Source organism: Ochlerotatus camptorhynchus, unplaced genomic scaffold, assembly GCF_037179485.1.
Source record: "Ochlerotatus camptorhynchus isolate MF236.1 unplaced genomic scaffold, CSIRO-AGI_Acam_v1.1 ptg000176l, whole genome shotgun sequence".
NCBI classification, from domain to species: Eukaryota; Metazoa; Arthropoda; class Insecta; order Diptera; family Culicidae; genus Ochlerotatus; species Ochlerotatus camptorhynchus.
The window spans coordinates 2,869,277-2,893,157 of record NW_027040666.1 but is presented as its reverse complement, the minus strand read 5'-3'; the positions used below and the strand labels follow the sequence as shown (position 1 = coordinate 2,893,157).

Below are 23,881 nucleotides of genomic sequence, written 5' to 3'. Positions count from 1 at the left end.
TGAAAAAATGTTTGTGGAACATTTTTCAGTTTCCTTTTTTCGCAGTTTACAGTTCATGTGAAACGAAATCGATCAGTTTACACCTCCGGTGAAGTGAAAATCTGACAGATACGCTCTTCCGAAACGTCAACTTTTCGCTTAACTGCTGCTCTTTTCGCGAGCGCTGCATGCGCGAAAAAAAAAATAAACGTAAGCGAAAAAGATGCGATCCACAACATTAGATTTCGCTGGATCGTATCTGTTTACAGTTCAAAGCGAAGTGAAAAATTTGCCAATTGCGTTTTTCACGCTGGTGAAAAATTTAGTATTTTGTATGAGGTTTTCGCTTCGCTTCGATCTCTATACAGGCCTTTAGCAAAAATGGACGATCTCTGGAAAAGGTTAGATTCCGAAACGTTGGAGAGACTTACGGATAAGTCTATACAGTTGTATCCTATGTGATATTATAATCTCTCGTGTTATATATTTTTTTTCGCTACAAATGCATTTATTCTCAATGTAAATATTAGAAAGTTTTTTTATATCAACGAAGACCAGCATCCTCCATTTGAAGAAATTGGTATTTTTTTACCCATTTTACGAAAAACACAATTCAAGAAGATGGGTAAAAAAACACCCATTTATTGACAGATCCCCCATTTACCCATTAATGAGTAAACCATAGTTTACCCATTAAATGAGGAGGGGCACTTTAAGCGGAAACGGGTGTTTTTATACCCATTAATGGGTTTTCGCGAAACACCGTGTAACGATGTCGAATGGAAATTGCTCGTTTGAAAAGTAGGTATTTCTTATTTTATTTCTTTTTGCCCACATCTAAAAAGCAATCTGAAACTTGCTGGGACAGAACTAGCCGAATCAACAAGGAGATCCCAGGAGAGCTTTGGGAGCACCATTTCTTGCACGAACGATGGAAAGACCGCTGGATGGAAAATAAAGAAATAAAGATATAAATATAAATAACGTTTTGTATTATCAACTATTCATTGTGGCTCTTTCAATGATCCATAAATCATACAAATTCTAAAAGAAAAATCCTGGTTTAAGGATTTCAAAATTGGGTACTTTGTACCCATTTTATAAAGCCAATTATTATTTAAAAATGGGTAAAAAAGTACCCCATGATTTGACGTACAAGGTCTTTACCCATTAATGGGTAAAGACGTTTTACCTATTAAATGAGTTTATCTACTTTACTTCGAAATGGGCACTTTTTCACCTATAATGGGTACTTTCCAGTTACAGTGTATAGGGCTTTAGTTGATTCTGGCTCCTCTTGACGTTCATATTTTATCACCTCTGCTTCTCCCAGGCCTACCCTAATAAAAAAAATACCATATCCGAACGATAACTCAAATGATTGAGCTATTCAACAAATGGTTTGAATGATACCCTGAACAAAATAAACATTAAACAAATAACCACACATTTTATTAGGGTCCTAGGATGTAATTAGTATTTGTTAACAGATCGCCCATTTTTTTGAATCACAAAAAAAAACGCTATTATACAGAACTTGGTGAAGCTTGTGCTAGCCTTTGTGTACGAAATGTGTTAAAAGGAGAAGCAGAGGAATATTCAGTTTAAACAGCAACAGTTATTAAATTTTGTATAAATGGCATTGTAGAGCCCTTAATGTTAATTATTTGTTAGGAATTTACATTACGGAATGGATACAACGGATATCTGTCGAGTGTGCATGGAAGACGATGGGGACACATTTTCTTCACTTTTCATTTCTACTACAGGATGCACGGTCACCCCATCTGTGATGATGATCGACTGCGCTGGGATTGCGGTAAGTTTTTGAATATATTTTTATTTTATTTATTGTTAATTTGATCTCAACTGCTCTGTTGTAACAGGTCGACAAAAGTGACGGATTGCCGGAAATGGTTTGTAGTGAGTGCTTGAGTTCCCTAAAGGTAGCGTACAAGATTCGTGAAAAGTGTCGCAAAACGGACCGAAAGCTCAGGAAGATTTTGAATTTGGTTCACAAAAACCAGATAACTTTAAACCCTGCTAGCAATTCTGACGAAAAAGCGGGGTGTGAAGTTATACCGGGTAACATCAATATTTCAGAACAATCGCCTTTGAATGAAGAATCTGATCTCCTCGAAGAACCCGCACTTGATATCAAGTCTGAACTGCAAATCACATCTCCGTCTATGCGGGAGGAGCTATATGACTTGCCAAATCTTGATCAGGCGGATAGTGAAGCAAACTATCCCACTGCGGAAAGTCCTGACCCAAGCAGCAATCAGGAAACTGTTGGTTCTACTCACACAAATCCTGAACTTACTGAATCTCCGTTGATTCTAGTGAAACAAGAGGAAGTTCAACAAACGGTACCTATCAACAAACAGAAATATCTGGTTGAGGAAACATCAGAACCTGCTGCATATAGTAAACATTCTAAAGCATCAACTAAGGAGTATGAGGATAAGCATGCAGAGGAAGACACATATTTTCCATCAAATTGTAATGAAGGCAGCAATAACGACGAAGAACAATCTGTAAACATGGAAGTGGAAGTATTGGAAGATGACGAATATGAGGACTATGAAGCCATAGATGAAGACTTTGAAACGGGGGACTTTGACGCAGCATCGTCGTTGATCGAAAGTTCAGTTTGCTGCGGCTGCTCTATGGAGTTCCGTACACGAGCAGAGCTTGATGATCATTCTAAATCAATTCACTTGCCAGAGAAGGATAAAGATACCGCTCTTCAGGATTGGTACATGTGCAATATCTGCTTCAAGAAACACAGTTCATTAAAAGCCCTAAACTATCACAAAACCAATCGTGTGAACAGAAGAATGCGGACATGCAACTGCTGTAAACTAGTTTTAAACAGTGTTCGCAAAAAAAGACACCACGAACAATTGCATAAACTTCTTCCGGAAGACTTTGAAATAAATTGCTGCGGATGTGATCAAGTAGTTCCGTTCAAGCAACTAGGCTCTCATGCAGAACAGATTCACAAGAATACAAACCAGCCAAATGTATCGAGATTTATCTGTGAAGTGTGTTTCCTAGATTGTGGTTTCAAACAGCGTTTAGACAATCATCAATCGAAACAGGATATACCGCAAGTCGTCGTGAGAAAGCAAACTCAACCTGAGGATAAATTCACTGCTCCCGTGGCGGACATCGATGGCAAACAGCGCTTCATATGCGACATCTGTGAAAAGAATTTCTCTACTAAAGGAAACCTGAAATCTCATCGTTCTCTGCATGGTGCATCAGATAAGCCATTCAAATGTGCCGTATGCGAGAAAGATTTTTCGAAGAAAAGTAACTACAACGTTCATATGCTCCGGGCGCATTCAGTTGAAAGCTCATTCCCATGCTCGGAATGTAATAAAAGTTTCAAATGTGCAACGAACCTGAAAACCCACATGCGAGTTCACACCAAGGAAAAACCCTACCGATGTGAGTTTTGTCAGAAAGCTTTCGGTTATCTCTCGGATAAACGTCGGCATGAAATTGGCCATTCCGGAAACTACCCGTACAAATGTAGCCTTTGTGGAAAACCCTATACGAGGAAAACATTGCTGAACAGGCATTTCAAGAGCTGTAGAAAACGGGTGGGCAAAACAACCGTGACTGAAATCAAAGCAGAAGTTCTCGATCAGCCAGGAGAAGATGTAACCGATTTCAAAACCAAACCCATGTTGACGTGTGATCTTTGCGATGATTGGTTTTCAACGATGGAAGAACTTGCGGATCATCACGCGGATATACACATTCAAACACTAGATGAGGGTACTTACGATGCCGAGGTGGAAATTGAGTAAGTATGTTTAAATATATAATGATGGGCACGGCTATAGTAGCATTTTTTTTTTTGCATAATTCGATCCGAACTGCCCTGAATATCAATGCATTTTGGATCCATTTCCGGTCACCACCAAACAAGACAGCTGTTAACATATTTTCAGATGAGTACTTTCAAGATAAAGGTCCAACAAAATCGTTTAGAATGGAAAATTGTGAACATCAACCTTATTCGCTGAAAAAAATACCAAATAACATCAACTAGCTTAATGCCCACGGAATGATTTATGAATTTTTGGCTGGTGGTCGGCTATCGGTACAGTATCGGGCTTATTTGGTTGAGTGGGCAAGTAGTTAGAGTTATTTTAGAAAAACGCCTTTTTCTAAAAATTAACACATTTTCTTGGAATAAATTGGCTGCAGTCGCCATTGACAATTTTCAGCAACCAAATTTCAAACGTTAATTTCACTGTATCTACTCACCAAAAATTTTTGCTGAATGTATTTAAACGATTCCTTAGTCTTTCAGCTTCAATCTGATAAAATTGTTGCTTCTGAGCAAATTTGTTATGCCAGGGTTTACTATACGCACTACAAGATGCAGTTGATTTTGACTAGCCGATAATACACTAGAAGAAATTAATATAAAAAAACTTTAAAAAACATGGCTCCTCCCAATTTTAAGAATCAGCGAAATTCTAAATCATGTGGGACCTTCCCCAGAAAACCATTCCCCCGAAAACCATTCCCCAGAATCTAATTCCCCAGAATGCACCATTCCCTAGAAAAGCATTCCCCAGAATGAACCTTTCCCCAGAATGTACCATTCCCCAGAAAAGAATTCCAGAATTTGTTTATTATAGTCACTCCTGGAATCTTCTTTCGCGTATATAAAAAGAATAGAAAAACTTCTTAATGGATCAAGGGGTTTTCCTTTCTTTGAAAATATAATAAAAGGAAATAATTAATACTTTGGATATACGATAAAGAAGGGAATATTCCCTTCTTTTAATATATAAGGAAAATATATAATCAATAGTTCTTCGCAAGGGATACGGGGTAATGCCCATTCGGGATAATAACGTGTGGAATAATGTTATAAATTTGTAATCGGTAGTTCAACGTTCCATGCACCGATTTTTTAATCCATCACGAGAAATTCTTCAACTCAGGTCGAACAATTCTTCGATAAGGTTTAACCACAGACAAACAGACATAGCACTTGCAAGTTGTTCGTCGAACAAGCATTTAACGGACAATTTAAAAGTTTCGTAGTTGGTAGTACCGCCACCTGTGGTGCGCATAGTCAATTCCCTTGCGTTTGACGTTTACACACTAACGCCATCTTTTCAGTGTAGTGCCCACCAGAGTGTACTCAACATATGGCGGTAATGTTTTAGCGACGATGTTTTACAGTGAGAAATATTCAATGTGTTATGTCTGTTTGTTTGTGGTTTAAAAATTTCCGACTGGTTGAATTGGATTGCATAATAGACCCTTTGACTTTTTAAATTATGAACGAAGTGCTCGTAAACTTGAAGGTTGTCATTTTCTAAAGAGCTATAAAATGGTTTGGAATTGATAAATACATAGTTCCATAAAAGTAATAAATAAAATATGTATATTAAGCTGTTCTGTAATATAAAACTAAAATATAATATCAAATAACAAAAAAAAAGTGATAAATTACTAATTTCATCATCTTTTCTGGGGAATGGTTTTCTGTGGAATGGTTTTCTGGGGAATGTTATAGAATTCTTAGAAAAAATCATGTACGAACGAGAAATTAATGGAATTTCGATTTTCTCCTTCAGAAATAAAGATATGGACGCCATTCGAAAATCATGCGTTGGTCATCGATTAACATTAAGGAGATAGGCAGGTACATACATTTCGGCGTTTCCCGAGCTAGTTTCTGTGTATCCATCTTTATTATTTATTTATTGTTTAGTCTTCGATTTAATCGTACAGACTATTCTAACTTTTCTTGATCCTATTTTAAAAACATTCTTAGAAATCGTAAAATCACAATGGACACAAACATTGTTGAAGGCTTTCAGGTAAGAGTTTAGTGGGTTGTTCTGAACGTAGGCGGTTCTATGTACAGGTACAGCAACAAGGGGAGATCTCCTTGATCTCCTTAGTTTCTGAGGTAAAACATTCACAATTTCCTTGAGCAATTGAGGGCAGTCGATGTGTCCACCAAGTAGGTCCTAAATAAACAGTTGCTAAATCCACTGTCGCCTTCCATGCAATGTTTCCAAGTTAATCAAAGCGCAACGAGGTGAATTGTCTGGTAGATGCAGGGGATCGCGCCATGCCAGGTTGCGTATTGTGAATCTAATGAATAGGCTCTGTATCCGTTCAACCTTTATGATAAGTGAGGCATGGAACGGAGAAGCGTATTCTAGGAGGCTACGGGCTAGAGTGCAGTACAGTGTCTTCTGTGCGTAGATATCCGTCGATAACCGTTTTTGCAGCCGAAAAAAACATGGCTTTGATGTTACTAGTGCCACGTGATCGTTAAACCTCAATTTGGAATCAATAGTAACCCGATTCGTTCGAACGACACGGATTCCATTTGTACTGGTGATTGATAGCAACGATAAAATTAAATTGTTTTATTATTTTACATTTTTTGATATTGTTGTTGTTGTTGCTTTATTAAGGAGACTTTCAGCCCAAGACTGGTTTGTCTCCGGCATTTTTTGATTTTGACTTTCATTCCGTTTTCATTGAACCATAGCTATGCATAGCAAAAAAAATGTCAATATCGCGTTGAAGTGCCAGATAGTCGAAACCGAAAGCTATAATTCTATAGACCTCAGGTCATCGCCAAACAACTGCTTGAATGGTGAAATGCGTTGGTACAAATCGTTCACGAATAAAATGAAGATTACTGGTCCCAACAGCGGAATTAATTGAAAAAGATTCCGAAAGAGAAAAATTTAACAACACGAAAGCATTACGATTGGACCGAATCCAGTCAATCAGCCAATCAGGGAGTCCAATAGCTTTTAGTTTATCACAGGCACGTGAGGTACCATATCAAATGCTTTTGAAACATCTATGTAGACTGAGTCGACCTGAGTGGGAAGTTCGACCTCGCTGAAAAGCGTGTTTTGTGTAGCACGTCAGATTCGTGGTTGTAGAGCGATGCTGAACAAATCCGTATTGCAACTCCCATATCAAAGGCTGAACAACACTGTACATGTTCTCTGTGCACTAAGGTTTCGAATGTCTTGCTAATGCAGCATAGAAGCGAAATGCCATGGTAGTTGTCATCGTAGTTACGGCTGACAGATTTGTGAATAGGTACGATAGTAGCAGTTTTCCAAATGCTGGGGAACGTCTTCTCGGACAGCGAATGGTTGAATATGCAGGACATCGGGAATGCTAGTGAGCGTGCATAGTATTTCAGGAAGTACGGAGGAATACCGTATATTCCGGGGCTTTTAGATGCGTTAAGCTGTCTGAACGTTACCAGGCGTGAAGTGCAACAAGGAGAATTTCAAATCGTATTCTTGGCCATCGTTGACACGATGACGCAACAAGGGGAGCATAGCTTGCAACATAAATGGCTTTAATTTTTTTTTTTTTTCCTTTGATTTGTTTTCCGTCGATCTTGTTTTCCGTGCTGAGCACCAATGCTACCGACGCCAGAGAGGCAGCTCCCACACCTGGACCCTACCTACCTATCGACCCATCAACTCATGAACCGGGGACCAACGGCTTTACTTCCCTTCCGAAGGAAGGCGTGATCAGAGATGTTATGCCTCAGAACATCCCGGCGGCGCCGACTGGGATTGAACCCAGGCCTGCTGGGGTGAGAGGTAATCACGCTTACCACTACACCACCGGCGCCGCTATAAATGGCTTTAAAAAAATGTAGCGAACAAATTTGCCACCTCTTCGAGTGAAGTTGCGGTTACTCTATCCAGAATAATTGTGTTGGGAACGCGATTGCACATCCTTTGCGACTTCACGAATTTCCATAACGTCGAAGGGTTTGTCTCAGATTTGACTGCGTTCGCTGAACATATTCTTCGTAGCTCATGGCCAGTAGTGTGTTATACTGTGGAATGGAGATAAGTTAAGCATTGGGTACAGGACCAAGTCTCCCCTGTGTGGTGCCAAAAGATGAGCGCAATAGAATCATCAAGTTGCCATAAGGCACGGAATGAGACTATTGCATGGCTGGGTAGTCAAAGTCTTCCATTCGTTAGTCATTTCAGGTGGATTAGAACAGGTTTAGGTGGGCGTTGGCCAGATTTGGATTTTTCAGATGTAATCCTGGATAGGACCCTGTCATTGAACGTCGCGTGAAAGTGGAACTTAATGAAGGCCTAAGTACTTTTTCGTAGTTTTTAGTTTTCGGATTTGAAAGATCGTCGGTTACAGTGGCCTGCTTACTGAGCAGAAAAACGCGGTCCAAGGTCCTTACATATCAAAGAGATTTATGGTAAAATCGCTTGTGTATCGTGTATTTTGCGAAACTCGTTATTGTCGTTGGTTCCGGGTTTGAATGGATACACAAATTTGAGCAACGGTATTATGTGATATGAGGGGCTCGGTGGCCTTAGAGCAACCGTTTTTGCTTACTGAGCAGAACATCATGAGTCTAATCTCAGGCCCATCCACATTCAAGATTCGTCAATCGTTTTATTTGTTAATATGACTACATGGTAATAACAGCAACTCGGTGATTAAAAAAGTGCTCGTCTGCCTAGTGGCAAACGTTTTTGCTTACTGAGCAGAAGACCGTGGGTTTAGTCCCAAGCTCCTTCGCGTTATATGATCGTTAGGATATCAATTCAGCTTATCGTTTACCAAAACGAACCCTGCTGCAAACCCAACCCTCTTATCCAACATCCCAGTGATTCCTCGTGGAAGTGCAGAGGTGTTCTCGGCTTCCATCAAAGCGAGTGTCATGTCAACACAATCCTTCCCATTCCTTTCTTGACATGTGTTCGGGTGCGGCCGGCGCTGGTATTGCCTAATTTAAGATCACCAGTTTTTACACATTGAGGATGATTGCTAGTCCCAAGCATCGTCTATTGGTTCTCTGTGTAATTACAGCTGATCTGGCAGTAACAGAGTAGCAACCGTGAGCGGTCAATCAAGCTCAAGCTCAAGCTCATGGCCAGTAGTGTGTTATACTGAGTTTAGATCGAACGCAGAGTATTTTGGCTATACTCGGATTTAGAGTTGAAAAACCTGTCCAACCTGTCATCACAGTTTTTAAAATCCAATACTGCATACTGCATAATGACGATCGGGCACATTAAAGTGAATGTCGAGGAGCGTCTGGATCGGTAGTGAATGCCAAATCAAGCAGCCTTCCATTTGTGTTTACATATGGGTTAACCTGAATTAGACCGTTAGTAAGCATTTCTTCAGCAAGAGCCACCTCCTGCTTCGTTGATAAGTTAGAAGGCAGATAACTGTTCATATCCTCGTCCAAATTCCAGTGCAAGTGAGTGATATTGTAATTCAGTACCATGATGATATCATCGCTCAAGGACATCTGCTAAATATTCCGTAGAGCTACGACATGCGACATGTAGAGCTCAGTACTTGACAAGTGGCAGATGTAAATTCCAGAGATAAACAGTGAGCGATTCTTCAAACTAATTCGGACAACAACTTGTTTTAGCTGGTCGCAGTTTTCCAACGGAACCAAGGAACACGGGTGCATAAATTTGTTTGCTATAAGCGTACCACCACCATTGCGGACAAAGCTGAATGTTTGGTAGTCCGTCGAAAGTTCACAATTTGGTATGTCCTGATAATGTCAGGTTTCTGTTAAGACCACCCAAGTAACCAAAAGTTCTGATAAAAGGCTATTTGTGGCTTAAGCAGTTTGGTTGGTGGTGGTCTATAGAATTCTAAGCAGCCTCATTTTTAAGCCGTTATAAGAACTTGAAAGTTCCGGTATCATAATTGAAGAGCATTCTAAGCAGCTTCTGGCGGAACTTTAACGGAACTTTTAGAAAATAAATTTAAAAAGGTTTTAAATTTATAAGAACTTGAAAGTTCCGGTATCATAATTGAAGAGCATTCTAAGCAGCTTCTGGCGGAACTTTAACGGAACTTTTAGAAAATAAATTTAAAAAGGTTTTTGTCCTCTACACCAAATTCTATATTTATAGTTCGCACTTTTATGAAAGTTATTTCTAAAGGCAGGTATTAATGTGTATTGATTTATCAGCATTAGTAGTAGAATTGGAGCTGTTTGAAGAATTAAACCCAGTCCTTCGGCGTGAGAGCCTCAGCACGAACCGCTGCGTCATCTGAGATATAATATAGTGAGCTGTTGTCCCGCCTACTGTTGGAGTTTTCAGTGCCAGCTGACTGATTTGAATACGAAACACAGCACCTTGATGAATTTTAAATTGGTGTTTGCCCGTATGGTATTCCAACATATTTGTGGCACAGTGGTTAGCGTTCGTTAGCGTTTTTTTATGTTGGGATAGAATGTTGATGCTCTGCATAAATATAAGAATTGTGATTTATTCGGGTCACTGATCATTTCATATTTACGTGCATTAATTTTTTTTTACTAATAAAGACTTCATGTGGCTTGAAAGTTCTGTCAGAACTTTATTTGAACTTTATGGTACTTGAAAGTTCTGTCGGAACTTTATTTGAACTTTATGGAACTTGAAAGTTCTGTCGGGACTTTATTGGAACTTTATGGAGCTTGAAAGTTCTGTCGAAACTTTATTTGAACTTTATGGAACTTGGAAGTGATTTTAATCGTTGAATGCGGAACTTTTGGTTACTTGGGCACTGCGTAGTAGTCACAGCTGAATAATCTTAAACGGAGTTCATGAGTTTTCGTGTGTTAGCCCCTTACATTTTGATAGTAGGTAGATAGAAAAAATTGAATCCGAGTGGCTCTTCGACTCACTGTCATCTACTCGTACCAAAGCAATTTACGGTGTGTGTACCACAGTTAAGTCGGTACTAGTACTCCATAACCACACACAGGGTCAGGGCGATTGTTAGCCAATGACGAAAAGTGCTCGACTGTGATGGAAGGTTTCGGGGCTTCCGTAGAGCTGACTTCGTTGTATCCTGGAGCTAAAGTAGAACTTGCAGTGTCGATTTGAAGGAGCATTACATCACAGCGTGTTGAGAGTTTCGGTTAATGATATACGAATTCGTTGTTTGCTCGATGTTGCTGAGAGCATCAGCTTGCGAGACTTCTATTCCACCATCGATCACAAGTCCGGAATGAGCAGGCCATAAGAAGGTGGGACTGGTTCGGACAGGCGAGGAGCTCCCATAATGCTTTCCATGTTGCATCCCAGGATACATTGACCATATCGGAGTTAGGGTTGAAATTTACCAAACCATCAGGGACAAAATGTTTGATGTTATTTTAAATAATTCCTGAGCATCCTCGAATCTTTGAGAATATATTGGAGACGTGATTTGAATTGTTGGGCAGCTGGCAGTTGGCAGAATGATGCCTGATCATGCTGAAGTCTAAAACAAATATCTTGAGTATATTTTGGAGATCTATGATCTTTTAAACAATTTCTGAGCAACCGGAAATCTTTAAAAATGCATGGAAAATATGTTGGGCAGTGGAATTTTGGAGACCTTTGATCTATATAATATGTAAGCAACTTGGTATGATGGGAGAATATCTGAAAGATGTTATTTGAACTGTTGGACAAGTCCGGAGTGATTTAAGATTTGGGCGTGATTGCATTTGTAAACAAACACGTCAATCACCGATTTCTCGCGAATAAAAGCTCAATCTCGAAAAGTAATAACAATATGAGGTAGAGGAATGATTCCTCTATCATTTGGTATAGTTTGTTTGTGAGATTGAGCTTTTATTCAAAAGAAATCAGTAATTGACGTGTTTGTTTGCAAAAGCAATTAGGCCAAATTTCAAATCACTCCGGAAGTGAAGAATATTCAGAATGATACCTGATCACGGTGAACTCTTGAATCTTGAATATTTTTTGGAGATCTATGATTACCTGGAATTGTTTTGAATAATTTCTGGGCAACCGGGTATTTTGGGAGAATATCTGGGAAATATGATTTGAACTGATGTGCTGTTTAAGATCTTCAAAATGATACCTGATGATGCTGAAGTCATGAACCAATTTTTTGAGGACTTTTTGGGGATCTATGATGAGTTTTAATTTAGTTTAGCTTTATTATATAGACTTTCTGCACCTGGCTGGTTCGTCTCTTTCGAAGGACAGGAGCCCTAGTTACAGTGTTTTGAAGGGTGGAGGTTCCAGTAGGGAGCCCCCCTAGTTTCGGAGTTGGGGGTTCCAGAAGGATAACCCCTCTAATTGCAGAGTTTTTGTTTTACAGAGTTAAATACGGTGTTGTATCTAGGATGTAGTCTTAGTACACGGTTCAGGTGACTAGACCAAGATTGTCCGTAGCGTCGTAGTTGGTCAAGGTTAGTTTTGGTGGTAGATAGAGTCAGATCTCCATGTACAGTCCGGCATCATTTATGAAGCATATTAATGTTGCTTCCATTGACGGGTCATTAATTAGAGCGTCTCGGATACTGGTGTGGATTCCGTCTCGGATTTCCCGGATGCCTTGAAAACAGGGTTCAATGGTTCGACTGTCATCGTCATACGTCATACGTCAACCAATTTATTAATCACACCTTTCACTTTTAGGATCTGGACCGGGAACATTCTTTGTGGCCAACTGACCAAATCGGTCTGGATCTATGATCACCTGGAGATATTTAGATTAATTTCAGAGCAATTTGGTATTTGATAGAATAACTGGGAGACGTAAGTTCAACTGTTGAGCAGTTGAACCCTGATCAAGCTGTAGTCTTAAACAAATACCTTGAGGAGTTTTTGGAAATTATGATAACCAGAAGGTCTTCAAAATAATTTCTAAGCAAACTGCTATTTGAAAGAATATCTACGAATTGTGATTTGAATTGTTTGGCAGATGATGATCTTTAAAATGAAACATGATCAAGCTGAAGTCTTCAACAAATATCCTGATGACTTCTTGAAGGTTTAGATATTTGTTCAAGATTACAGGTTGGTTAGGATTTTTTCTGAAGAGCTGAAGTCAAATGATCATAAAAAAGACTGCCAGCTGAAACATGGACACAGCTGGTTGGCGTAGCCTGGGCAATGTTGTCAATCCGACAATAGCAGAGTGAGGAGGTGCGACGCGAACACTGGCGCGGTAACCTTAGCACAGCGATAGAGGAAATGCTTCGCCAACCCGAGCGTCTGTTCACCATGGAGGTGTGGCTCAAACAGCGTCTGACTGGCATCCAGCGGCTGAATAAGAAATACTCTTCCCCGGAAGCTACACCTAAGATGGTCGCCCCAACACGGCGGTTAGGAGACCTTAGGCTAACCACCTACTGTTCAAGAAACCAACAGAGAAAGACATCGAACTGATTTAACGGCAACGACTTTTAGCGCAAAACAACGGACACGAATTGGATCATGGAATGTATTGACGTTAGCCCAGCAGGAGAATCTAAAAAAAAGTCTGGAGGCAGCCTGGATCATTCTGGAGGGTTTTTTTTCAAAGCTTTATTAAAGAGATTTTTAGCCTTAGGCTAGTTCATCTCTAACATCATTCTGGAGGGGGCAGGCATTCTAATCTCCCCCATTAGCTACGCTCGAGATGTTTTTATGACAGTTGGGCAGGAACTCACGGTCTCCCAGTGTTGGTGAGTTCTTTGCCGTTAATGTTCACGAAAAGTTCACTATTTTGCCATACAGAAATTCAAAACAAACATTTTTATGGGCGGATTTGGACAGTTTTTGATCTGTTTCATACGACCGGAAGGTGTATGCTGGTCACAAATGCCGTGCCAAACTGTTTTCCTACGCAATTAATCAATATTTGATGTGAATTTCGCTAATAAACACGAGGAGCATTTCTTATAGCAAAACTTGCCATAACAAAATGGGCATAGTTCATTTTAGTAAACAAACTAACACTTCTTCTTCTGTGTCACTTATGTATCAGGCGCCTAGAGCTACGCCAATGTTTTCTGGCAGCTTTATTTGATGTAAACTGGCACAACTCGCCAACGAGGCGCGACGCATGAAGCTAGAAATCCTGAGACTGAGTGAAGTTCGTTGACCATACTTTGGAGAACACAAACTGCCGTCGGGACAGGTACTACTAAACTCTGGTATTCGAGGTGAAAACCCTCCCCGCCTATTAATGAGAGGATAGTCGTTGCCAGATTTAGAACACGGGTTCGTAACCTTACCATAATCCAATGTTATGCGTCAACCGATGCTGCAGGACAAGGAGAATTTTTACAGGCAACTGAATGCCGTCGTGGATAAGGTTCCAAAGGGTGACATCAAGATCTACACTGGCGACTCCAATGCAAAAATCGGTTCCGACAACACGGACTATGAGCGTGTCATGGGACGCTATGGTCTCAGCAAAATGAGCGAAAGGGTGAGCTGTTTGCAGTATTTCCCCCATCGGCCAGTGCACAAAGTCACGTGGGTGTCCCATGATGGACATACCGAAAATCAGATCGACCATATCTGCATCAGCCGAAAATGGAGACGGAGCCTTCTTGATGTCCGAAATAAACGCGGCGCTGATATCGCGTCTGACCATCACCTTCTAATCGTCGAGATCCGCCTACGCATTGCGCAGATCCAGCGACGGGAGGAGAGACTCGGGCGGCGGTTCAACACACGCTGACTTGAAGATCCAGCGGTAAAAAGGTCTTTCGTTGAAGAACTTGAGACTCGAGCTGCGGACGTTCCAGAAGGTGGAAGCGTAGAAGAACAATGGACGGCCATCAAGAATGCCTTTATAGAAACAAGCGAGAGCAACCTGGGTGAGCTGCGCACCCAGTGGAAATAATGGATCACTGATGAAACCTGGCGGAAGATTGAGGAGCGTAGAGAAGTAAAAGCCGTGACAGAGCGGGTGAGAACCAGAAGAGCCAAGAACGAAGCCCGTCAACGGTACTCGGCTCTAGAAAAGAAAGTCAAGCGCTCTTGTAGACGGGACAAGCGAGCGTGTGTCAACTCCCTGGCCAACGAAGGGGAGAAAGCCGCAAACACTGACGATATACACCTCCTCTTACGACGCCTGAGTGGATCAAGGATGAACCCGAGGAAAGAATCGATTGGACAGTTGCTTACCGACCCCACTGACCAGCTGAAACGCTGGTTTGAGCGCTTCGAACAACTTCTTCAAGTTTCGGCGGCCAACCAGCCATCAACATTTCGGCATGATCCGCTTAGGGTCTGGCGCATCACTCGCGTCAATTCCGAGGCCCCATCACTATTCCCATCATTATGCCGGCGTAGCCCCATACTGCAACTATAGGTACACCCGAGGGGCACGCAATACAAAGAACCGGTGCGTTGATTTTAAAATGCAATCAAAAGTATTTAAAGTAATTAATGCGTTTTGAAGTAGTACTGACAGTAATTAAAATTATCTATCCGTAATTAATGTAATTAAAAGTATTGAAAATGTAATTAATGTACTTTAATTACGAAATTTCAACAATTAATGGAGTTAAGAATTAGTTAATGTTCTATATTGTGTAATTAATGTAATTAAAGCAGTAGTGGATGGAATTAATTTAATTACAGCCGTTGCCTGCGTTGGAGTTAAAGGTTATTGCGTGCCCCTAGGGTACACCACTACCGTGGACCCCCGTTATTTTAAACGACATTCATATAAACGGGGTTCATATATAATATGAGCTTCTAGTAACCCTATAAGCATCAGAAAAGCGTGTTTCTGGTATTAGTGTAGCTAGCCCTAATAAAAATAACAATAAAAGAGAGCTTAACGACGTGTTTGGGGTATCATCAAAACTATTTGTGGGATACACGGATAGAAATCTCCTTATACCTTTTGGCAAAAATCTATTACTGATTATTCATAAAATGTATAAGTCAACTAATAAGCAGACGCCTTGCAAAAAGTTAATGAAGAAGTTTGGCAAAAATGTATAAGTGAAACACATGAATAAAATAATTGATTTTCGTTTCGTGTAGTTTACCCACCCGGGATACAGTTCGCTTATGGTATTTGTTTATAAGGGAATGGGGGTGCCTAGGGTGCCTGGCCCCTCTAGAATGATCTAGGCCCCTTCCAGAATTTTTTGAAGATTTATATATTTTAGATTGTCGGTATGAGAATCTAAAAAAAGTCTGAAGGCAGCCTGGATCATTCTGGAGGGGGCAGGCATTCTAATCTCTCCCATTAGCTACGCCAATGTTTTCTGGCAGCTTTATTTGATGTTTTGTTTTGCTTCTGCTTTCCGTTCCACAATGTTCCTTTTCGTTTTAGCCCATTCATGAAAAAAATGACGGCATGCAGATTAGCGGAGTTCAAATTAAAAAGCGTTCAGATTAAAAACGATCAGATTACCGGGGCCCACCGTATTACTGGAACACCTGTACCCTAGCTATATAGTCTAGACTATAGTCACTATTTTTATAGGGGAATTTACGTATTCTCGGCAACCTAAGCAGCGACCTTCTTTCTATAGCCTTTTTCTCTAAGGAACGCACACATATGCAGTATTGGTTTGTTTACAATCTTTTGCTGCCAGCTGCTCTAACAATTTCAGTCGAAAGAATTGTCAAAAACTGTTTTGAAACGCTTTACAAAGCTCCAATCTTCTCTAGTGAGAGCGAGTATTGTCGGCAACCAGTTTTTCTTCGGCAACCGTTCCATTTGAACTGCATGTAAATCTGCTGTTCTATTATCGGCAACTCGAAATCAGCTACAATTTGTAGTGCGTGTGTTTCATTTCAAGAAAACCTTGCTAGATTGCTTTTTCTCAGTGGTAAAAATATAGTCAAATTGAAGCTGAAAGCATAAAGAATCGTTTGCATGCATTCAGCGAAGTGTTTTCGTAAGAAAATCCAGTGAAAATAGTGTTTCAATTTGGGTTGCCGAAAATAGTCTGTCATGCCGAAGCCGTCATTTCCCCTACATAAATATAGCGACTATAGTCTAAACTAGAGTAACAACATGTCAGCTATATGACAGAGGTCTTTGGCTCGATCGCAATGACTTTTTCCAAGCCGGTAACAGATAATCGGCTGTTCCTATTTCAACATAATAAAAAATCATCACTCTACATACACCCTAGTCTAGTCTGAACGTGGTATATGACGATGGTCGATCCGCCTCGAGATGGTTTTATTATGGTTATTTATTGGTGAAGCTCCTAGGAACCGTCTAGATGGTTACTGCCAGCACTTGTTTTCGTTTTGGGGGCCAACTCGACCAGACTTAACACCAATACATGAACTCGGAGGGAAATCCGTTTTCTCCGTGATTCATCTACCTCGTGCATTTTACATTATGACTACTGCCTATGATGGTTCATGATTTTAATCGTATGTATATGTATAGCTAAGTAGTGGTGGTATAGCGCCATCCGTCCGAACCCGAAGCAGTATCATACGAGACGTTGACGTTGTTCGACTCAGTCAGCTTGAGGTAGTCGTCATTAGCACTTCGTTATTCTTTTTGTCAATATTGCACAGGTTTTGATGTTAAAGCAGACTTTTTGCACGTTTTCGGTTTGTGCCATTCTCGTTGTAGATTTTGCGATTCTTAATCGATAACAAGGAAGCATTTCAAGGCTTGTATCCGTTCAAAAACTGGATCGTTATACAGATTAATTACGTGTAACTGTTACAACGCACCAAGTGGTCTGATTTTGCGCAAATATAATATATATTTCTAAATATATTTTTTCATCACATAAATCGTAGAAGGTGTGAAGAAAGAAGTGTGATCTTATAAATAAACGGTGCAGTGGAATAAAATTTAAAAGTGGAAAGCACAAAAAGTGGTACCAAGTCAAATAAAAAGCACCATCCGTTTTACAACATTATCGTTCAGCCTATGGTCTCGTCGTTAATTTTGTAGAGCTGATAATCGGTGGTTCATTCTTGATAGCACGTAGTACATTTCTGTTGACAAGTGGGCGACTTTGAGGAAAATCAATCATGCATTCAATGATGATAAAGGTGAGTACATCTTCGCAGGTAGCCTTAGTTATTGTAGCAAGCAGCAAAATCTTCCTTATCTCTTAATTTAGTGAGATAAAAGAGTATTGATTGGGGGTGTTTAGTTTGCATCCTGTAAAGGCTGAGTCATCAAAAAGTTTTCCATAGTCAATCCTTTACTGTTTAAGGCTGCTTTTAAGCTGGGAAGATTTAAACATTTGGGACAAAAGCAGTAGAATTTTGTAAACAAATATTGTGTCAATGCAATTGCAATGGTGATTACTCGATGTAAATTAATTGTAACAACGGCTCGAACAAGGTGTAAGAATGCCATTGAATCATTCGACATACAAATATATCTAAAGAAAACAATGAGAAACCTTAGTGATACTAACTAATAGATGATCAATTCAACTCTGTTTACCAGTCCGTACCTATGCAAAATTATCAGATGGACCAAGTCCATAAAAATAGTTTTTTTTTTTTAATCAAAACAAAGGAATGGTGAAGTACTCATTATGAAGTCCCATTTTTTCGTACTCTCCTCAGAGTTTTTCTTCTTGTGTACCTTAACCCTTTCCTTCTCAGAAGTATTTTCGTTGTTTAGAGATACAAAAATGTTCCTAAATGGCTAAACATCTCGTTAATGTTTTTTTTTGAAAAAAAAGTAAAAAAAAAATAATACAGTATAATATTATTGAATCTATATAAAAAGGTTCAAGTATTTTAATTTTTTGCCAAAAGTTGCTCAGTTGAATTCTCAAAAATAAATATGGATGAGAATAATGAGCACACGGAGAAGCTTGAATAAGTATTGACTATTTAATGGTGTGTTGTCTACCAGCGAGTGTCTATACACTTCGTTTTTTTTTGCCGAGATTGGCACCGCCGACCAGGTTAGCATTTATTTCTACTGATATTTCAGTAACATTTCTGGTTGTTAGCTACGATCTCAGCGAAATTCTCGCATGTTAGCTAAATCTCGGCAAGTTTTTCCCTGAGATCCAGCAAAACCGGTTAACAAAATAAAATCAAATTGATAATAAAGTTTGCTGTTCCTATCATAATTAAAACTTTTTTGATTTCAGCTGTCGCGGCATAAATCTGATGTCACATTAAGCTTTCATTATGCAGCCAAGAGTTTTTTTTTTAAATGAAAGCAACTTTGTTGATGTTAACGAGCACTGCAAGTTCAGTTAAATATGTATTATGAATGCAAAATCTGTAATCAAATTGAGTTAATTAAAAGCAGGATTAGTTTTCCGTTTGATTCAACAGAGTAAAATTTTGCTCTCGGTTTTTACAGTTAATCCATCCAAAACGAGATCAACTGGAGTAGGGTTAAATACCCCATTCCCGGCCTATTAAGCACAACCCGTACTTAGTTCTTCTTAATCTAGTGTAGTTTAGCACCACACGGTATATTATTATTACAGATGGCTTCCAAATTTATTTACCTTTCCATATGTACCGTTAGTTCTGATAAGGCGTCGCGAAATATTCGTTTATTGTTAAAAAAGGAAAAATTGCTTCTGGCGGCTCAACTTGCCCTACGGGTTTTCTTGTGCCTATTAGCAATTGAAACGCTATTGGGATTCTTTTTGGCCTATCGAACGGAAAGAAAAGTTAATTCGCGTGCGCCTTTTGTACACTTCAATTGCGCCTTTTGTTTTCGAGATCTTATTTTGCGTTCTTCAACCCTTCGTCTTACACCTATTGGATAGAAGCATCGTACCAAACGCCTATTTGACACGTTTACGCAGAAATCATAGATATATTTAATGTTTTGTGCTCGATAGGCCGGGAATGGGCGATTAAGCTGGAGTAGATTTTTCCCCTACCTAATCTATGTGTGTATGGTTCATATATATTTAAAAAAAAAATGTATGGACGATTGTCTATGCGAAGGGTCTAAAACCTCTCAAAATCGTAGATTATGAAGAGCCAGAATTTTCAGATTTTTTTTTATTTTTTTATAATTACTTTATTTGTACAGGCTCAATCGAATAAACTTTACAGAGCCGAGTTATCCTTTGCGTTATACATTATTACTGTCTTAAATTTAAAGTTAAAGGAACTGGACCGAGTACTCGCGGTTGTCTCGAGGTTAGTGGAGATTTACAATTTTTTGGATGGGAAAAGGGAAGAAGGAGGTTTGAAATGTGGTTTACGATACAACTATTTAATTAATCCTAAAGCATGAAATTATTTCTATTCATCTTGAAAACAAACATTGAAAAAAAAAACCCACACGTACAAAATACAAACTAAGCAAGGTTTTTTTTTTTTTTAATTCTTTATTTAAGAGATTTTTAGCCTTAGGCTAGTTCATCTCTAAAAACTAAGCAAGGTTAATCAAACTTATAATCTAAGGTTAATATCCTTAAAGTAAACATATATGAGTTTCATAAACTCCAGATCGCGTCTAGCCAAAATATCCCGAACTGGAACATTAGGTTGTCTACCTCGAGCCCGAAGGGAATCATAAAAATGTGATCTGACTCCACGATACTCCGCACAAGACCAAAGGATGTGATCAGCGTCCTGGTAACCTTGTCCACATTCACAGAGATTGCTGTCTCCCAACCCCACACGGAACAAGTGAGCGTTTAGACAATAGTGATTGGACATGAGACGAGACATCACGCGTATGAAGTCTCGACTCAAGTCCAACCCTTTGAACCATGCAAACTTCGACACCTTAGGGATAATTGAATGTAGCCATCGTCCCAAGCTCCCTTCACTCCATTGATGTTGCCAGCTAACGAGCGACTGCTGACGATAAATAGAGAAAAATTCACTATAGGCGATCTGTCGATCATAAATGTCGCCTTCCATAGCGCCCACCTTCGCAAGTGAATCCGCCTTCTCATTGCCCAAAATTGAGCAATGCGAAGGGACCCACGCGAAGGTGATGATGAAAGAGCGCACGGATAAAGTACTAAGCAGTTCTCGTATTTTCAAGAGAAAATACGAGAAGTGCTTTACCGGCCTAATGGAACGGATAGCCTCGACAGAACTGAGACTATCCGTAAAAATAAAGTAGTGGTCTGGAAGAAGTGAAGCAATAGTTTCCAAAGTGTAGTGAATTGCTGCCAGTTCAGCCACATACACAGAACAAGGAGCTTCAAGTTTTCGAGAGGCGCTATGAAATTCATTAAATACACCAAAACCAGCGGACTCCTCTATTAGAGATCCATCTGTGAAAAACGTTCTTGCAGAATCAACATGGCCAAACTTTGCAGCGTATAATGACGGAGCAATCATAGGACGATGATGCTCTGGAATTCCGCGGATTTCCTGCGTCATAGATAAATCAAAATTCACTGAATTGCCGAAATCGGAGAAGACTACACGATTGGGAATATTTCTTGAAGGGCTGACATCCTGTGTTAAATATAGGTAGTACAAAGTCATAAAACATGTTTGAGGATTTAGCTCCAGAAGCTTCTCAAAATTTTCGATCACCAGTGGGTTCATTACTTCGCAACGGGTGAGGAGCCTAAGAGATAACTCTGAAAAACGGACGGATAGTGGCAACATGCCCGCCAGCACTTCGAGACTCATAGTATGAGTCGAGTGCATGCATCCTAACGCGATACGAAGACAACGATACTGGATCCGTTCCAGCTTGATGATGTGCGTTTTAGCTGCCGACTGAAAGCAAAAACTACCGTACTCTAAAACCGATAAAATCGTTGTCCGGTACAACGTCAGAAGATCTTGTGGATGGGCTCCCCACCACGTTCCGGTAATTGATCGAAGGAAATTGATCCTTAGTTGGCATTTTCGTCTCAGATACTCAATGTGGGATCTCCAGGTGCATTTGGAATCGAACCAGACCCCGAGATATTTAAAAGACATGGAATGAGTGATCGGTTTACCCAAAAGTTGAAGCTTCGGTTGTGCTGGGCTATGCTTCCTAGAAAAAACGACCAACTCAGTTTTCTCCGTGGAGAATTCGATACCTAGCTGAATAGCCCAAGTAGACAAATTGTCCAAGGTATCCTGTAAGGGTCCTTGCAGGTCAACCTCTTTTGGCCCTGTGATAGACACTACGCCGTCATCTGCAAGTTGTCTCAACGTGCAATTGTCACTAAGACAGACATCAATTTCTCTAACGTAGAAATTGTACAAAAGGGGGCTTAAACATGAGCCTTGGGGGAGACCCATGTAGCTAAATCGAAAAGCTGTAGAGTTTCCATGAGAAAAGCTCATATGTTTTTCTGACAGCAAATTGTACAAAAAATTATTCATTAATGGAGACAATCCACAAGCGTGGAGTTTCTCTGAAAGAACTTCAACGGATACTGAATCAAAAGCCCCCTTGATATCCAAGAACACAGAAGCCATTTGCTCTTTCTTAGCAAAAGCCAACTGAATTTCCGAGGAAAGCAACGCGAGACAGTCGTTCGTTCCCTTACCCCTACGGAAACCAAATTGAGTATCTGAAAGAAGGTGGTTCGTCTCAACCCATTTGTCGAGGCGAAAAAGGATCATTTTCTCCATCAATTTCCGAATACACGACAGCATCGCGATGGGCCGATACGAATTGTGATCCGACGCGGGTTTATCAGGCTTTTTAATGGCTATCACCCTTACTCGTCTCCAATCGTCGGGAACAATATTGAGCTCCAAGAACTGATTGTACAAGTTCAACATGCGCCTCTTAGCGACGTCTGGGAGGTTTTTCAGCAAGTTGAACTTGATTCTATCAGATCCCGGGGCAGAATTGCCACACGAAAGGAGAGCGAGTGAAAGTTCCACCATTGAAAAAGGCTGACTGATTTCGTCTACCGAATTCGCGGTTTCGCGAGGAATCAACTGCGACGGCACGGAATCCGGACACACTTTTCGCGCGAATTTAAGAATCCATTGATTCGAGCATTCCTCGCTTTCGTTGTTAGTAGACCGGTTACGCATTCTTCGCGCCGTACTCCAAAGCGTATTCATAGACGTTTCGCGCGACAATCCGTCTACAAACTGCCGCCAGTAACCCCGTTTTTTGGCCTTGATGAGGCTCTTGAGTTCGCGTTCAAGAGATGTGTATGCGTTGAAATGCTCGCGTGTTCCGCGTTTCCGAAAAAGTTTAAACGCGTCGGACTTTTTACGGTAAACCTCCGTGCATTGTTGATCCCACCAGAGCGATGGTTCTTACCTTTAATAGTAGCCTGACATGCGACAACTTCAATACCGGGGAATTCGGGAAGATTCACTCTATAGAAGGAATGGCACTTTTTGATCCCCAAAAGTACCCCTCCTCCACGTGAATCCTCACGATCCAATCGAATAATGTTAAAATCAAAAAAAGGGAGATCAATTTCTGAAGAGAGCCATGTTTCACAGAGGGCAAATGCATCGCAATTATTGTTATGGACTAAATACTTGAACGAATCTAATTTCGGAATAAGACTTCGACAATTCCACTGTAGAACAGTGATCAAATCCCCGACCTCGTTTGGAAAATTATCCATCGAAGGAGATGATAGCTGCAAGAAGGGGCCATTTTGAAGTCAATTGCTTCAAGAAGGATTTCACAGTCGGAAGCAATGTGAGGACAATGCTTTTTAGAGGATCAGAAATGTTGAGGTATTTGAGAATACCGTCCACAATGTCATCAAATGAGAACAGCCCAGATGAAGAAGGGGTTTCTGTTCTTAAAATTGGGGCATCAGGGGTTTTGGATGTCCCCGGAAGAGGTGGAAAATCCTGGGTATAATCAGTTCTGCGGAATCCAGGAGGAGTAGAAGTCTCCTTTTTTCCACCACTCCTTGATTTGGGCAAGCTGATTTGGGGTTCTTGATCTGCAACTTTCCGCGAACGGATGCGTTTTCGTTTCCGGGCAGAACCTTCCGGAAAACTGAAAGAAACTCCCTCCTCAGCCAAGTCAGAGCCAGACTCGTCATCTGACAAAAGAGCGAAGGGATTTGTTTCGTTGGTCGATGGCTTGGCTGTCTTAAGCATTTCTGCAAAAGACCGCCTGGAACGTTCCTTAAGGGAGCGTTTCATTTTGTCCCCGAGCTGTTTCTACGCCGGGCACGACGAGAGAGCATGAGGAGGAGTTCCATTGCAGTACACGCATTTTGGTGCAGTAGCTGCGCAGGCGC

General features: G+C 40.4%; 2 protein-coding genes across 8 annotated transcripts in view; both read left to right on the top strand.

Annotated features, from left to right (window-relative positions):
- The first annotated feature begins 1,528 nt into the window (after positions 1 to 1,528).
- Positions 1,529 to 3,842, top strand: LOC135701702 (zinc finger protein 229-like). Of its 2 annotated transcripts, XM_065222557.1 has the most exons (3): positions 1,529 to 1,596; positions 1,654 to 1,798; positions 1,866 to 3,842. In XM_065222557.1, exons 2-3 carry the CDS (start codon positions 1,670 to 1,672, stop codon positions 3,798 to 3,800), a joined length of 2,064 nt encoding a protein of 687 aa, XP_065078629.1. In that variant the 5' UTR covers positions 1,529 to 1,596; positions 1,654 to 1,669; the 3' UTR covers positions 3,801 to 3,842. The 2 variants fall into 2 exon arrangements, with proteins under 2 accessions (XP_065078629.1, XP_065078628.1); XM_065222556.1 differs by having other exon boundaries at positions 1,539 to 1,798.
- Positions 3,843 to 17,268: 13,426 nt separating this feature from the next.
- Positions 17,269 to 23,881, top strand: part of LOC135701756 (choline/ethanolamine kinase) — a 69,774-nt gene continuing 63,161 nt past the window's right edge. For 4 of the 6 annotated variants that reach the window (XR_010517658.1, XR_010517659.1, XM_065222678.1 and 1 more), the window contains exon 1: positions 17,269 to 17,795. Coding sequence is in view for 4 of the 6 variants with exons in the window: in XM_065222678.1 (XP_065078750.1) it covers positions 17,775 to 17,795 (21 nt within the window). In the remaining 2 variants the exon portion in view is untranslated. The remainder of the gene's footprint in view (positions 17,796 to 23,881) is intronic. The other 2 variants (XM_065222677.1, XM_065222674.1) reach the window with 1 other exon arrangement.

Coding starts and splice junctions, on each gene's coding strand:
- LOC135701702 (XM_065222557.1), top strand. CDS start 1,670: ATGGATACAACGGATATCTGTCGAGTGTGCATGGAAGACGATGGGGAC. Junction 1,799..1,865: donor TCGACTGCGCTGGGATTGCG/GTAAGTTTTTGA, acceptor CTGTTGTAACAG/GTCGACAAAAGTGACGGATT.